Below are 16,490 nucleotides of genomic sequence, written 5' to 3' on the forward strand. Positions count from 1 at the left end.
GTCTGTTTCTGTTTTGTAAATAAGTTCATTTGTATCATCTTTTTAGATTCCACATATATGTGATAGCATATGATACTTGTCTTTTTCTGTCTGACTGACTTCACTTAGTGTGATAATCTCTGGGTCCATCCATGTTGCTGCAGATGGTATTATTTCATTCTTTTTTATGACTGATTAATAATTGTGTGTGTGTATGTATATGTGCGTGTGTGTGTATACACACACACACACACACACACACACACACACACACACACCACATCTTCTTTATCCATTCATCTGTTGATAGACATTTAGGTTGCTTCCATATCTTGGCTATTGTAAATAGTCCTGCTGTAAACATTGGGGTCATGTATATTTTCAAGTTAGAGTTTTCTTTGAATATATGCCCAAGAGTGGGATTGCCGGATCATATGGCAACTCTATTTTTAGTTTTTTAAGGAACCTCCATACTGTTCTCCGTAACTGCACCAATTTACGTTCCCACCAACAGTGTAGGAGGGTTTCCTTTTCTTCACACCCTCTCCAGCATTTATTATTTGTAGATTTTAAAATAATGGCCATTCTGATGGGTGTGAGGTGGTACCTCATTGTAGTTTTGATTTGCATTTCTCTAATAATTAGCAGTGTTGAGCATCTTTTCATGTGCTTTTTGGCCATCAGTATGTCTTTTTTTATATATATATATAATAATAATAATGGCCAATTTTTGGGCTTCCCTGGTGGCACAGTGGTTGAAAGTCCGCCTGCCGATGCAGGGAACACGGGTTCGTGCCCCGGTTTGGGAAGATCCCACATGCCACGGAGTGGCTGGGCCCGTGAGCCTGTGCGTCCGGAGCCTGTGCTCCGCAACGGGAGAGGCCACAACAGTGAGAGGCCTGCGTACCGCAAAAAAAAATTAAAAATGGCCAATTTTTTAAAAATTAATTAATTTATTTATTTTTGGCTGCGTTGGGTCTTTGTTGCTGCATGCCGGCTTTCTTTAGTTGCAGTGAGTGGGGGCTACTTTTCATTGTGGTGCGCGGACTTCTCATTGCGGTGGCTTCCCTTGTTGCGGAACACGGGCTGTAGGCACACAGGCTTCAGTAGTTGTGGCATGCGGGCTCAATAGTTGTGGCACACAGGCTTAGTTGCTCCATGGCATGTGGGATCTTCCCGGACCAGGGCTCGAACTCATGTCCCTTGCATTGGCTGGTGGATTCTTAACCACCGTGCCACCAGGGAAGTCCCCATCAGTATGTCTTTGAAGAAATGTCTCTTTAGGTCTTCTGCCCATTTTTTGTTGAGTTGTATGAGCTGTTTGTATGTTTTGGAAATTAATCCCTTATTGGTAGCATCTTCTGCAAATATTTTCTCCCATTCCATAGGCTATCTTTTCATTTTGTATATGGTTTCCTTTGCTGTGCAAAAGCTTTTAAGTTTAGGTCCCATTTGTTTATTTTAATTTTTGTTTCCATTATTCTAGGAGACGGATCCAAAAAGATATTGCTGCAATTTATGTCAGAGTGTCCTGCCTGTATTTTCTTCTAGGAGTTTTGTAGTATCCAGTCTTACATTTAGGTCTGTAATCCATTTTGAGTTTATTTTTGTATATGGCATTAGAGAATATTCTAATTTCATTCTTTTACATGTAGCTGTCCAATTTCCCCAGCACCACTTTTTGAAGAGGCTGTCTTTTCTCCATTGTGCCTCCTTTGTCATAGATTAATTGACTTTTAGTGCATGGGTTTATTTCTGGGCTTTCTGTTCTGTTCTGTTAATCTGTGTGTCTGTTCTTGTGCCAGTACCATACTGTTTTGATTACTGTAGCTTTGTAGTATAGTCTGAAGTCAGGGCACATGATTCCTCCAGCTCTGTTCTCCTTTTTCAAGATTGTTTTGGCTATTTGGGGTCTATTTGACTGTATGAGGAATTTATCTTATATCTCAGTACTAGGAGTGGATGGGCTTCTCTTGAGTGCTTACCCTGTTTATTTCATGGACACTGTGAACTTCATAGGTGATTGTGTTTCCTAGTAATTACTTTAGCATTTACTGAGGCTTTATTATGTTTTGGGTACTATGCTTGTTTATATGCATTATCTCCTTGAGTCTTCAGTGCAGCCTTTTTGTAGTAGGTATTATCCCATGTTTTCAATGAAAACATTTTCAGAGAGGTTAGGTTACTAACTTTTCTAAAGCTACATGTCTGGTAATAGAGCTGGATTTCAAACTCGGGTCTAACTGTAATGTAGCCCAGCTGTTTCTTCCTGAGATATTTAAGCTACCGTTCTCTTCATTTAATTCTAAATGCCTGTAGCATAATTTTTTTACTTACTTAGCAACGAAAAGTAGAAAGAGAAGGACCTAGGAGCCTAGAAAAAAGCAGCAATATTAGGTGCAATCATAGGATGCTGGCAGTCAACTTAAACTTCAACCAGTTCTCAGAAGTAGGACCTATCACTTTCTGACATTTGTTTAGTGATTTTCTTAATCTTTCTTCTTGTGATACTAGGCATTAGCCATATATGTATTAAAACATATATAGGGCTTCCCTGGTGGCGCAGTGGTTGAGAGTTTGCCTGCCGATGCAGGGGACGCGGGTTCGTGCCCCAGTCTGGGAAGATCCCACATGCCACGGAGCGGCTGGGCCTGTGAGCCATGGCTGCTGAGCCTGCGCGTCCGGAGCCTGTGCTCCGCAACAGGAGAGGCCACAACAGTGAGAGGCCTGTGTACCACAAAAAAAAAACAAAAACAAAAACATATATAATGCCTTCTGGTATGATTATTATTCACTCAGCAAATATTTACTGAACATGTACTGTATGCTTATACATCATTGAACAAGCCAGACACAATCCTGCCTTCATGGAGTTTATAATTGGTATAAATATTTGAATAGGTGGATTGTGTCTTACACATACTATATGTTTTCCTAAACACACCACAGTCACACATGTATATGCTGTAAGAGTTTCACAAAATCGAACGGCTTGGAATTTGTCTTATTCCAGGAAAACACTGTTGCATCAAGAATATGAGGAAATGTAACAGTCAAGAGACCCATCACTATGGCTTTGTCACTTTGAATGTCATGATTCTTAGAGGAGTAAGAGAGTGGCAGTATACAAGACTTTATTTGAAATTAAAAGAAAAAAGTGTGAGCCAGAGATCTTTGATGGAGCATTGTCAAAAGAATTTCAGAAACTGCAAGTTGTTGCACAGATGTATTAATTTAATTAGTCTAAACAACACCATTTATCTATGCTTAAGCATCTCACACATGCAAAAGTTGGTGATTCGAAGTCACAGAATAATTTATGAGTTATCTTCTATACCACGTGTTACAGCTTCTGAATACCAGCTTTGATGTGTGTGTGTGTCAGAGGCTTAAGCATAAATAAATGATATTATATAGACCAGTTAAGCAATACAGTTTGCTTCTGAAATTCCGTTGACATCTTCATGTAAAAATTTTTTGGTGGTGGCTTTTAAAGATCACATTAATTGTTTTAAATACAGTTTAAGTGTGGGCAAGAGCCTCACTGGAGACAGCGTATGAGGGTTCTGCTGGTTAGGTCTCTGGTTATCTGGGTGGATCCTTAATATACCATTGCAACTTGATAAAATTGTTTTGGTTAGCCGTAAAAGGAATATTCTCCAGTGAATGGAGAAGAGTAGAGTTATCCTCATAGCAAAAAGATGAACTTACTTTGTGATACGTAAGAAACTATATTATTAAACCTCTTGAGGAAGGAAACCAGTTAGAATCTCCTTGCTGTATATTTCTCTCTGTTTTGCTATTCGAATTTTAACTATAAGAACACTACAGTATTCTTTGTCTGCCTGACTTTGCATTACTATTCTCACAGTTTAAAAATATATATATTATATATTTTTTATTTTTAGGTAATTTAGACATTTTTGTTGTTGTTGTTTAAAGTGGTAAGCTGTCAAAAGGAGACTGGGGTATAGCTAATATACTAAGAATTCAGGTAGCATTTTTTTCTTCCAGAGTTTTGGGATGCCTCACCTCTATTATTTTTTTCTCACCATATTTCATAGAAGACAGAAAGGGGAAGGATTAATTAACTCAGTTTTACACATAAGGAAACATATGCTTATAGGGGTTAAGTGTCTTGCCTAAGGTCAGACTTACTAAGAATGTAGTCACAGAATGTGGCAGAGAATTCCAGAGCCTGGCAAAGTATAGCACGCTACTTACTGGGAAATGTGATAGGCAGATTATTTTCTCTAAAGACTTGACTATTGCTGGTCAATTCTTAACCCCTGAGACTATTCACCATCTTATCCCCAAGGCAGAAACTTGTTTGCAGGTTAGGGCTACTCTGTAGTCTAAGGGAAATATTACTTAGCACAGCTGGCTTGGAATTTCAAGTAAGTACATGATATTTTCATGTGTTCTTCTAACATGAGTTAGAATGTTTCTTCAGGCTGCCAAGTGCCCATGTTAATCAGTGTTCAAAGAATACAAAGCATCACTTTTAAGACCATTAGCTGTTATTACTTTATGCCCCATAATAGGATGCATAAATGTATTTGATTTCATTTAATGTGCATTTAATCGAATGTATAAGTTTAGGGAGGGGCATATAACCATGGGCAAGGCCTGCTCACTAGCCACTGTGCCAAATGCAAGAGGGAAAACACACTTTGCACAGAAAAAGGAAGACATTTTACATGGGAGTCTCACCGCTGATGCCTGGCAGCATAGACAGGCCATGGTAAATGGCCCACCTGGTATAGAAAAAGAATCATCCATTTGGAGATCAAGAGCAAGGCAGACATAGTTAAGGTTCTCTGTAGAAACTTGCATTTTTAGACTTGCAGGTAATACAAAGAAAGGATACCTATAAATAGGTTATTATAAGTACTGTTTATTTATCTCACTGATAAAAATTACTTCTTAGTTACCTTAGCAGAGCCTTATTATATTAGAAAAATATTAGCATTTCACCTAAATCTACAGTTCTTCTAGAGTTACCACATTTCTTTGTATTTATGAACTTCCATTATTACTGTCTGCATTAAAAGTTTAATGATTTGGAAATTCCCTGGCGGTCCAGTGGTTAGGACTTTGAGCTTTCACCACCTGGGGCGTGGGTTCGATCCCTGGTCAGGGAACTAAGATCCTGCAAGATGTGTGACACAGCCAAAAGAAAAGTTTAGTGATTTGACTTAAATATTTGAGACTTTCTACCCTTCCCTACTGCAAGACTTGTTTCTTTTTTTCTTTTTTTCTTTTTTTATAGTTGATACACAATATTATGTTAGTTCCAGGTATACAGCAGAATGATTCAGTTTTGGGCTTCCCTGGTGGCGCAGTGGTTGAGAGTCTGCCTGCCGAGGCAGGGGACACAGGTTTGTGCCCTGGTCTGGGAGGATCCCACATGCCACGGAGCGGCTGGACCCATGAGCCATGGCCGCTGAGCCTGCGCGTCCGGAACCTGTGCTCCGCAACGGGAGAGGCCACAACAGTGAGAGGCCCGCGTACCGCAAAAAAAAAAAAAAAAAAAAAAAAAAAACAGATTCAGTTTTATATATACTATTTTTTTCAGATTATTTTCCAATATAGGTTATTACAAGATTTTGAATATAGTTCCCTATGCTATACAGTAAATCCTTGTTGCTTATCTATTTTATGTGTAGTAGTTTGTTCATTCCATACTCCTAATGTATACCCCCGCTTCCTTTCCCCTTTGGTAACCGTAAGTTTATTTTCTATTTCTATGTCTGTGAGTTAGTTTCTGTTTTGTATATAGATTCACTTGTATTATTTTTTAAATTCCACATATAGGTGATATCATATAATATTTATCTTTCTCTGACTTACTTCACTAAGTATTATCTGGGTCCATCCATGTTGCTGCAAATGGCAATAATTCAGTCTTTTTTATGGCTGAGTAATAGTCCATTTTATATATGTACCACATCTTCTTAAGCCAGTCGTCTCTTGATGGGTACTTGGGTTGTTTCCATGACTTGGCTATTGTAAATAGTGCTGCTATGAACATTGGGGTGCATGTATTGAATTAGAGTTTTGTCTTTTCTGGACATATACCCGGGTGTGGAATAGCTGGATCATATGGTAGCTCTGTTTTTAGTTTTTAAAGGAACTTCCATATTGTTTTCCATAGTGGCTGCACCAGTTTACATTCCCACCAACAGTGTTGGAGGGTTCCCTTTCCTTCCAGTTTACCATTTGAGATTTTGGTCCAGTTGTCCAGACTGAGCCTTCGTCTTTTGGATGATGTGGTTGGAGCTGCAGCTTTCTTTAGCCTGTGGCCTGACACTCTCAGAGTTGTGTGTGTTGGTTTCAGCTATTAGGAACAATACAAGAACACCCGTGCTTTGTCTTTGAAATGCTTTTGTAACAGGTTTTGGTCCATGGGCTTTAAGAAGCAGCTTTTTCACATACCTTAAAGTGCTCCAAATACTCTTCTGTTCAGAGAAAACAAGCTGACCTCCCTTTACCTCTGACCACACTCTGGGTCCTTTAGATTTGTCTAAATCTTTACTTTCATCATGATTTACTCAGCTGCTGCTGTTTTCTTATTTATCAAGAGTTGGAACGTTCCTATTTCCATGAGGAGAGGTGTTGGTGTTATCGCTTTGACCATCACTTTGCAGTGTCTTTCCTTTGCAGACCCCATATCATGTCAACCTCCTCCTGGCTGGCTATGATGAGCATGAGGGTCCAGCGCTCTACTACATGGACTACCTGGCAGCCTTGGCAAAAGCCCCTTTTGCAGCCCACGGCTATGGTGCCTTCCTGACTCTCAGTATCCTGGACCGGTATTACACACCAAGTAAGTTTCAGCTCTCTAAGTGTAGGGAGCAGTAGCAGAGCCCTGTCCTCAGCTGTTTCCTGGTTTTGTGCACAACCCCCTGGAGTTGGGTGGCCAGGGCTTGAAAAGAGGATGGATCCTAAGAAGTACATGCAGGTGCCCTCTGGAAGCTTTCTCCTGTAGGTCATTAGGGTTATGGAAAAGCTGATCGAACTCCCTCTTCTGCCAGATAAAATGAGGTATTGCATATGCCCAGAGCTGGGTTTTGTTTTGTTTTGTTTTAAAGGGGAGTTGGAGTAAAACTATAATTCTTCAGTTACAAAAGTTCCGTTTTTTCACTCATTTTGCCCTAGTTAGGTGCTCATTAGCTTCTCAGGTGTAAAGAGTGAGCAAGTAAACCAAGTGGTTTGTATGTTTGTTTTGAGCTTGTGGTGATGAACAGGTCTCCAGCTTGACAACTGAGGGTTTCTTTTCTTAAATATCAAAGCTTTCTAAGGCCATAGCCTGAGCTGTTCCTTTGGTTCTTATCACCTAATGGCTACCCCCTCCTACAAGAAAAAGCTGGCTCTCTACTTGTCCATGAACCATCAGCTTGGCAAACCTCCAGACACTGGGATGCTTTTGTGTTAAGTTCTATTTTCTGACCCCAATCCTAACCTCAACTTCAGCCACTGTGAGCAGTAGGCAGTTGGGATTCTCAGCTTTTACAAGCTATAGATGTAGCACAGATAACCAGTTTTCTCCTTACATTCCATTCATCCCTGTCAGTATAGTACGAATCTGGCTTGTTCATTCCTTTTTTGGTGCTGCCCTCTCATTCAACCTCAGCCATGCCAGAGCTCCAGGCCACATCCTAAAAAGAATTAGCCTGGCCTCCTAGTGACTGCTTCTTGATTTGGCGTCTGTCACTAATACAGCTGATTTGCCCACCAAAATAACCACCAACCACCCCTGAAGCCTAACTGCGTAATATGTCATCCCAGTTTGCCATGCCTGTGGACGGTTCCTTTGGCTCCTATTTTATGAGAGACTCAGCCCCATCCTATGAATTCTCATTCCATTGTTAAACTGAGGCCCAGCTGGCAAAGTGAGGCTAAAACACTGGCCCTGGCCTCCCTTTCCCTGATTTGCAGCTGGCTAGGGCAGATGGAGCTGATTTAAGCCCTGGTCTAAAGGGGGGCTGGGGGCGTTGGGAGTTGGGGGATGGGCTATAACGAAGAGGCAGGCCGCTGGACTTCTCTAGAGGCAAGCCCTGGCCATGGGAGGCAGAATTCCGTCATGCTCTCCCTTCTCTGTAGCAAATCAATTTGCAATGGCTTGTGGCTGCCTGAACATTGGGTGTGGGGCACCCTCAACTGCATATGGAATAAGTTTGTTGAAAGCCAGAAGGCTAGGCTTTTTTTTTTGTTTTTTTTGCCTTTTCTGTTGTGTGGCATTTGTGTGGCATGCTGACCTGGAAAAGTTTGAAACTTAGTCAAAAGTTGCAGCAGAAAGTTGGACTTAATGTCAGCAACTTGAGTGCCTGGCCTCTGTGTTCTCTTTCAGCTATCTCACGTGAGAAGGCAGTGGAGCTTCTTAGGAAATGTCTGGAGGAGGTGAGTAGCTCCCATGGGATCCTGAAAGGAATGTTTTGTCTCTCTGTTTGCCAATATTGTTCCCGTTCCTCAGTTGCATTTTTTCTGTTCCTTGCCAGAAGGTATAATAAATATCCACTAACCAGATGTGAAGTTGCTACCAGGGGTAGAGTTTGGTACATAACAAGCTTATTTTTTCACTCATGGGTCACCTTCTCATCAATGTCAATTTTATAATTTAATTAATTTTCTTTTTGGTTCATCCAGACTAGTGCTTCTCAAAATTTAGCATGTATAAGAATCATCTGGGGAGCTTGTTTCTTAAAAAAGGCAGATTCACACTCTCCACCCAGTTCTGATTCAGTGGTCCTGGTGTAGATCTTGAGAATATTTTAACCAGCAGTCCCAAATGATTTTGCTGCAGGTGGTAACTGGAGCCATACTTTAAGAACTATTGTGCTAGATTTTATACCTGCTCTATTTTTGTGCTACCTGGAGTTGTCATAAAGTCTGCTCCCTTGGGGACTTCCCTGGTGGTGCAGTGGTTAAGAATCCGCCTGCCAACTCAGGGGACACTGGTTTGATCCCTGGTCTGGGAAGATCCCACATGCTGTGGAGCAACTAAGTCCGTGTGCCACAACTACTGAGCCTGCACTGTAGAGCCCGTGAGCCACAACTACTGAAGTCCTTGTGCCTAGAGCCCCTGCTCTTCAACGAAGAGTAGCCCCCACTCGCTGCAACTAGAGAGAGCCTGCATACAGCAACGAAGACCAAATGCAGCCCAAAAAAAAAAAAAAGGTCTGTTCCCTTAATAGTACATAAGTTTGGGAGGGAAAGCCTCTGCTGGGAATTCAGGAGGCCATAGAAGGTAACTAAGAGGCTTTGGGCAGTAGGGGAGAGCAGCCCTTAGTTTATGAGTCCAGGAACACAGGCCCTGCCCATTCCAATACTACTCCTAGGAGTCTAAGGCTCTGGGGTATGAATGGAAGATGAGGAGGAAAAGAAAGCAGCTCCTGTAGGCTTTTTAATTCTTTTACTGTTCTTGTAGCCTAAGGATGAACTTGAATTCGTGGTCTAGTGAGAAGAGAGTAGGAGGTTGAGAGCAGGTGGTAGCATTGGACAGTAATGTCAGTTTGCCTCTTACACAAGCCTGTCATTTTCAGTCCATAGTGCCCCTTTTTCCTCTTGTTTGTAAATCCCCTTTCCAAAGCAGAAGCTGAGAATAAACTCATGTGCTTTTCTTATTAACCATTCAGCCACGAGGCCGTATTAGTCCAGCAGCCCCAAGTGTTGCAAGGGGCTGCCAGGAAGAAGCCACTGGAATATCGAATGCTTTGAGACTTTATTCCTCAAGGATCCTAAATATGATTATTTTATAAACCCACATTTCCTTATTGTCACCTTTTCTTGATCTTGGAGCTGGTTTCTGGACACAGGAGTCATCAGCCAGAGAGGACTGTAGAAATGGAAATGGTTGTTGCTGTCCAGTCCTCATCTGTAAAGGAGATGGGAAACATCAAGAGAGAGAGGGCTTAGGCCTGGAGAGGTGTACATGTCCAGGATATGCCCCTAAGGGAGCACATGGAGCTTTGTGCCTTCTATCTAGAGATTAAGTGAGGTGTCCAGGAAGAGTCGCCCACAGAAGCAAAGATTTCCTCCAGCTGTGTTTCTCAATAATCTCCAGCCAGGTTAACGGCGGCCGTCTGGTTTTATGCACATAGACCACAGCTCCTTTGGAATAGCCTCTCAAGCAGAGAGTCTCATGAAAGCCCAGAGGTGTTTCTTTAATGACAGGTTAGCTTGTATTGGAGGAGACAGAAGCAGGAGTTGTTCCAAGAGTAGTTCTGAGGCCATCCTTCCCACAACCCCCCCAGCTATACACACAAACACATACACATCTGGTCCTTATAATGTGGGCGGGTGACTGGAGCAAACTGTTGGGACCTAGGAGTACATGGCTTTGGTCCAAAGTTTATTCCTAGGGCAGTCGCTCCTTGGTTGGCTTGTTACCTTGAGACACTTTAAAAGAGAAGTCTGTGTTTACCAGGCTAATTAGTGGCAAATTGTGAGGAATAGAGCATTAGATTGTCTCATTCTTCATCAGCTGACTGACCAGAGTCAAGCCCTCAGCTCTTGCTCACTACCTTCCAGTCAGCCTCCACCTGCAGTTTGGGCTTTCCTCAGTGTCCTAGTACCAACTGCCTCCAATAGGATACCAGCGGCACAAAAGCAGAGATTATTATCTGCTTATATGCCCAGTGCCTAGAACAGAGCCTGGACCACAGTTAGTTCTCAATAAAAACTTGTTGACTGATTTCCTTCATGTTTCTCTGCAGCTCCAGAAACGCTTCATTCTGAATCTGCCAGCCTTCAGCGTTCGAATCATTGACAAGAATGGCATCCACGACCTGGACAACATTTCCTTCCCTAAACAGGGCTCCTAACGTCATGCCCTCCCTCCCACTTGCCAGGGAACTTTTTTTGATGGGCTCCTTTATTTTTTTCTACTCTTTTGACGTGTGCTCTCCATAGATGGTTATTTCAGAATAAAGCTGACTATGGATAAATTGAGTGCTCTGGGTTGAGTCTCAGTTTACCTAACATCACCTCAGGAAGGAAGTGGAGGGAGGATTACCTGCATTGGACTTTTTGCCAGGACTGTCTTTCCTCCTGCCCCTTTCCCTTCATTAATGCTCTGATTGCCCTTTAGCAGCTGACAGCTTGCTTGCTAATGTTTCATTCCCTCTAAAGCAGTGGTTCTTTATTGCCCCTAAGCTTAAACATTTTTAACTTAATTAATTTGAATAAGTAATACATGTACCTATAGATTGACATATATACACTAATATGTATAAAATAAGTAACTAATAAAAACCAGGTGTGGATAGCACAGAGAACTCTACTTCACTTTGCTGTACAGTAGAAACTAACACAACATTGTAAAACAACTATACCCCAATTAAAAAAAAAAAAGAAAGAAACATAAATAAAAAGTAAAACTGTAAAACGTCTAGAAGAACCCTCCCCCCCCAAAAAAAATTGTTATTGGGCCATTAAAAAAAAAATGTAAACAGTACAAAAACACACAGTAAAAATGTTTCTCCCATCCCTATAATTTAATCACCTTCTTCCCTTCCCAGAGGAAACTTCAGCTACTAATTTCTTATCTAACCTTTAAGAGATACGCTGTTCTTGTATGAAATATGTGCATGCCCACGTCCCTTTTAAAAAATATTTTTAAATGTTCTGCATATTGCTTTTTTTCATTTAACACTGTGTTGGAGATTGTTTTTCTATCAGTACCTAAATAACTACCTTATTGTTGTTGACAGTTGGATAATATTCCATGAAATTGGTGTACTCTAGGTGGTTAACCAGGTATCTGTTTTACTTCCTAACCTAGCTTTTTGGAAATGAGTAATGTAGATGTTTTTCGATTGGTGCCACTAAAACAGTGGTTCTTAACCAGATGTATGTATGAGTCACCTGGGGAGTTTTCTTTTTTAGTCTACATGATTAGGCTGCATTCACTCCCGGATTCTAACAAACAGGTTTGGGGCCTAAACTAGGAATATTTTTTTAAAGCTTCTAATCTTAGGTGATGATAGAGAACCACCAGATTGAAGCTTTTTTGGAGCAGTGGTCCTCAAACTTTAGCATGCATCCCAGCTTCCTTACAAACACAGCTTGCTGGGTCCTACTCCTGTAGTTTAGGGTGTGGCCTGAGATCTTACATTTCTGATATTTCCAATTGATGCTGATGCTGCTGGTCTGGGAACCATACTGTGAGCACCATTTGGTCTTAAACTAAGGTAAGCCCTACTTTATTCCATTCTGTGCTACTCGTAATACCACATACAATAGGTTTTGGGTTTATCTGAGGCGAAATACACCATCTCTCTAAGATACTCCGTATAGATCAGCACATTTGTATTAACAGTATTGGATTAATATCAAATTGAATGTCGTACACTTTTTAATACACCAATGGTAAATGCTAATCATTTACCAATGGCAAGCTAATCATTGACTAAATGGGCAAAAGAGATGATTCACATGACCACAGCTGGTTCATCATCAAACACCACCATCAGTATGCATAGGTGTGGGCTTTGGGCTAGATTCCTGAATCTCTTTCCAAGGCATCTATTTTAAAACTCCACAGGTGATTCTTAGGCTTGCCCCAGTTGAGTGCCACTACTAAGGCATGAGCAGTCCTGCTTCATGGTTTTCCCATCTGTAGAATGGTTAAAATTGTATGAGGATTCCATGTGCAAATATAAAGCATTTGGAACAGGGCCTGGTATGGGGTAAGTGCTCAATAAGTACATAATTATTGATCAACTTGTTATTCTGCATCCAAGCCTAACGAGGAATGAAATTGTTCTCTGCCTTTGAATATAAGTGTCCCCAGGGCAGTCTCATAGGCAAGCCCACCAGCCCACCCTGACTTCCAGTCTGTTTTCTCCAATCCAGATCTCTTTTCTGAGCTCAAGATACACTTAATTCTAGGTATCTCACCCTCTAGTCATAGGGACATCAAACTCAGCATGTCTAAATCTAAGCCTTACCATCAGCCCCCAGGTCCCAAGTGCCCAAGCCAGAAACCTAGGCATCATTTATCTTTGATAAGCTTATTTTGGAATAAATTTGGTTTTGCAGAAAAGTTGCAAAGATAACACAGAGTTTCCTTATACCCCTCACCTAGTTTCCCCTGATGTTAACATGTTAACATTTGTAAAAACTAAGAAGACAACATTGGTTGGCACATTAGTATTGATATTAACTAAACCCCAGCCTTTATTCAGATTTCACTGATTTTTCCACTAACGTCCTTTTTCTGTTCTAGGATATGATCCGGGATACCATATTGCATTTAGCTGGGCATCATTTTTGATGCCTTCTTTATCGCCAACCTTCACATAGTCACCAAGTTCTGGCAGTTTTACTTCCTAAATCTTTTTTTATTATTATTAATTTTTGTTGGAGTATGCTTGCTTTACCGTCCTAAATCTTTTAATGAAAATCTCCATCTCCATTATCTCAATTCCCCGATCAGGGATTGAACCCAGGCCATGGCAGTGAAAGCCTGGAATCCTAACCACTAAGCCACCAGGGAACTCCCTTGGATTTCTTTTTTCCCCATTTATTTATTTATTTATGGCTGCATTGGGTAATTGTTGCTGCGTGCAGGCTTTCTCTAGTTGTGTCAAGCAGGGGCTACTCTTCATTGCGGTGTGCGGGCCTGTCATTGTGGTGGCTTTTCTTGTTGTGGAGCACGGGCTCTAGGCACACAGGCTCAGTAGTTGTGGCTTGCGGGCTCTAGAGTGCAGACTCAGTAGTTGTGGCGCACGGGCTTAGTTGCTCCGTGGCATGTGGGATCTTCCCAGATAAGGGCTCGAACCTGTGTCCCCTGCATTGGCAGGCGGGTTCTTAACCACTGCGCCACAAGGGAAGTCCCTCTTGGACTATTTTAACAGCTTCCTAACTTCTCTCTACTTTTTTTTTTTTTCCTGGCGGTACGCGGACCTCTCACTGTTGTGGCCTCTCCCGCTGCAGAGCACAGGCTCCGGATGCACAGTCTCAGCGGCCATGGCTCGTGGGCCTAGCCGCTCTGCGGCATGTGGGATCTTCCTGGACTGGGGCACAAACCCGTGTCCCCTGCATTGGCAGGCGGACTCTCAACCACTGCGCCACCAGGGAAGCTCTCTACCTTTAATCTCCTCCCTCTCCAGTTTTTTCTCTGTACTCGAAAAATTGGATCATCCATTCCTCTCCTCACTTAAAACTTTTCTGATGGTTTTCCATTGCTTATAGAATAAAGCCTACCTTTTTGGTTTGACATGCTAAACATTTCATAATCCTTTACCAACCCAGGTCCCCAATTTCCTTTCCCTCTTCTGTACCTCATAAAGCCATGACCCAACTGAATTGATATGGCCTCAGCATACATTTTTTACTTCACGCCTATATATATATATATATACCTACTGTAAGAAGGGTAAGCATTGCTTCCTGGAACTTTTCTTACAGGTATGTATATATGTATGACTGAGTCGTGATGTAGTGCACTCTGATATTTTCTAATCTGTTTTCTTCTACCAGATTTTGGTTTTTTTTAATGCCAGCTATGTCCTAAATCAATTTCAAGTTTGAAAAACACTGGGAATGCACTGATGCTTTAACACTTCTGGCCAAACACTGCTCAGAATGGTCTCCCGATTGGTTCCCATCTGCTTTCAGGTGATTAATACACTGAAAACAATTTATTCCTTCCCAGGCTTGAGGTGAGAGGGGATAGGTTGGAGAAGAGAGCACCTGTTTTGCCTCAGGGTAGGGAAGCTTAGCTCTGACTAGTGAAGAGGTTATGGAGGCTGACAAGGAACCCTTAAGAGATGGAAGAGGGTGCTGAAATAGTCTAAGTGCCATATGTCTTACCTCATTTAATCCCTTCAACTTCCCATAGTGTAAAATAATTTTAGTAGTAGAATGTCTCTTGCAGGCCCAGGGCTTTCGTTAAAGCAGAACATACTTTCAGCCTTTACTCCAATCCTCCTTTCATATGTGTGGGCTGAGGCAGGGAAACTTCTTGGGAGAAGAAATCACATCTTTGGACCTTTCCCCTGGGAGATGACGCCCAGACCTTTCATTTCTGCAAAACACCTGCCCATCTGTCTCTGGCAGCACACCTACAAAGAACTGGGGGAAGAGAATTCCAGGCAAAGAGAACGGTAAGTGCAGTGGCCCTGAGGCATAAAAGTGGTAATTTGAGGAACAGAAAGGAAACCAGTGTGGCTAGAGCAAAGTGAGTGATGAAGAGAATAGTTTAAGATATGGTTGAGGAAGTAGGCAAAGTTTGGATTGTTGCAGGGCTTTAGTATGAAGGTGTACCAGTGAAAACAGGAGGGACCAGTCGGAAGACCATTGTAATAGTCTCGAGGACTAGGGTGGTAGCACAGGAGATAGAAAGAAAAGGATGTGGACTTTCTAATGGATTGGGTGTAGGAAAAGAATCAAATATGACTCCCTAATTTCTGGCTTGAGCAACTGGGTCAGGAACGTGGCGAGGTCAAGATTTGAGTACTTGAGTCAAGTACTCCTTTTCTTTTTTTTTTTTTTTTTTTGCTGTACGCGGGCCTCTCACTGTTGTGGCCTCTCCTGTTGCAGAACACAGGCTCCAGACGCGCAGGCTCAGCGGCCATGGCTCACGGGCCCAGCCGCTCCGCGGCATGTGGGATCTTCCCGGACCAGGGCACGAACCCGTGTCCCCTGCATCGGCAGGCGGACTCTCAACCACTGCGCCACCAGGGACGCCCAAGTACTCCATTTTGGACATAAATAGAAGAGAGAATTTCAGAGAAGAGCAAGTGGTCAGCCATGTCAAATGCTGCTAAGTCCAGAAAAAGGGCCTTTGGGTTTGACATGTGGCCATTGAAGACCTTGCTGAGTGGATTTCCATAGGCTGGTAGGGATAGAAGACAGATTAAAGTGGTTGAGGAGTGAATTGGGGGTGGGTGAGGAAATGGAGGTAGGGGTGTAGCAATCTTTTAAAAACTCTCCAACTGCAAAAGAAGTAAATGGAGAAAGGATTTATGTTTTGTAAGGTAAGAGATCATAGAATACGTGTCCTTTGGGGAACGATTTAGTATAGATGATTCAGTAGAGAGGGAGAGAATAAAGGTGCAGGAAAGAAGAGTGGCCTCAAGAATGAACTCCTCAAGGAGACAGAAGAGCTGGATTTGAATGAGCCAGATAGACACACGTAATCATCATCAGCATTCATATTGACACACATACAGACCCACCACCAACGGTCATGTTAACACATCACATAGACCTAATAGCTGGACTGACACATTCACACACACGGCCCAGTAAGTCACAATAATACACATACAGCCCCCCCAGGATTCACTACACACACACACACACACACACACACACAAACAGCAGCCACACTGACAAGCCAGATAGACCCACCATCTGTACCCCCTCACCCAGAGATGCCCACAGCCCCTTCCGAGGTTTCCCCCTTACAGTCCCCCTCCCACTCCACCCCCACCCCCAATTCCCAGGCCCTGCCTCTCCCCCGTGACCTTGGGCTGAAGAAGGACAGGGAGAGCTTCATA

The 16,490-nt window shown here is 42.3% G+C and overlaps 1 protein-coding gene across 1 annotated transcript in view; it reads left to right on the forward strand.

The window, feature by feature from the left end:
* PSMB2 (proteasome 20S subunit beta 2) overlaps positions 1-10,932 on the forward strand; it is a 36,725-nt gene extending 25,793 nt beyond the window's left edge. Inside the window, exons 4-6 of the mRNA XM_004314662.4 lie at positions 6,646-6,808; positions 8,333-8,382; positions 10,698-10,932. Of these exons, the coding sequence (XP_004314710.3) occupies positions 6,646-6,808; positions 8,333-8,382; positions 10,698-10,805 (321 nt within the window). The 3' untranslated portion in view covers positions 10,806-10,932. The remainder of the gene's footprint in view (positions 1-6,645; positions 6,809-8,332; positions 8,383-10,697) is intronic.
* Positions 10,933-16,490: the final 5,558 nt, after the last annotated feature.

Source organism: Tursiops truncatus, chromosome 1 (genome assembly GCF_011762595.2).
Source record: "Tursiops truncatus isolate mTurTru1 chromosome 1, mTurTru1.mat.Y, whole genome shotgun sequence".
Classification (NCBI taxonomy): Eukaryota; Metazoa; Chordata; class Mammalia; order Artiodactyla; family Delphinidae; genus Tursiops; species Tursiops truncatus.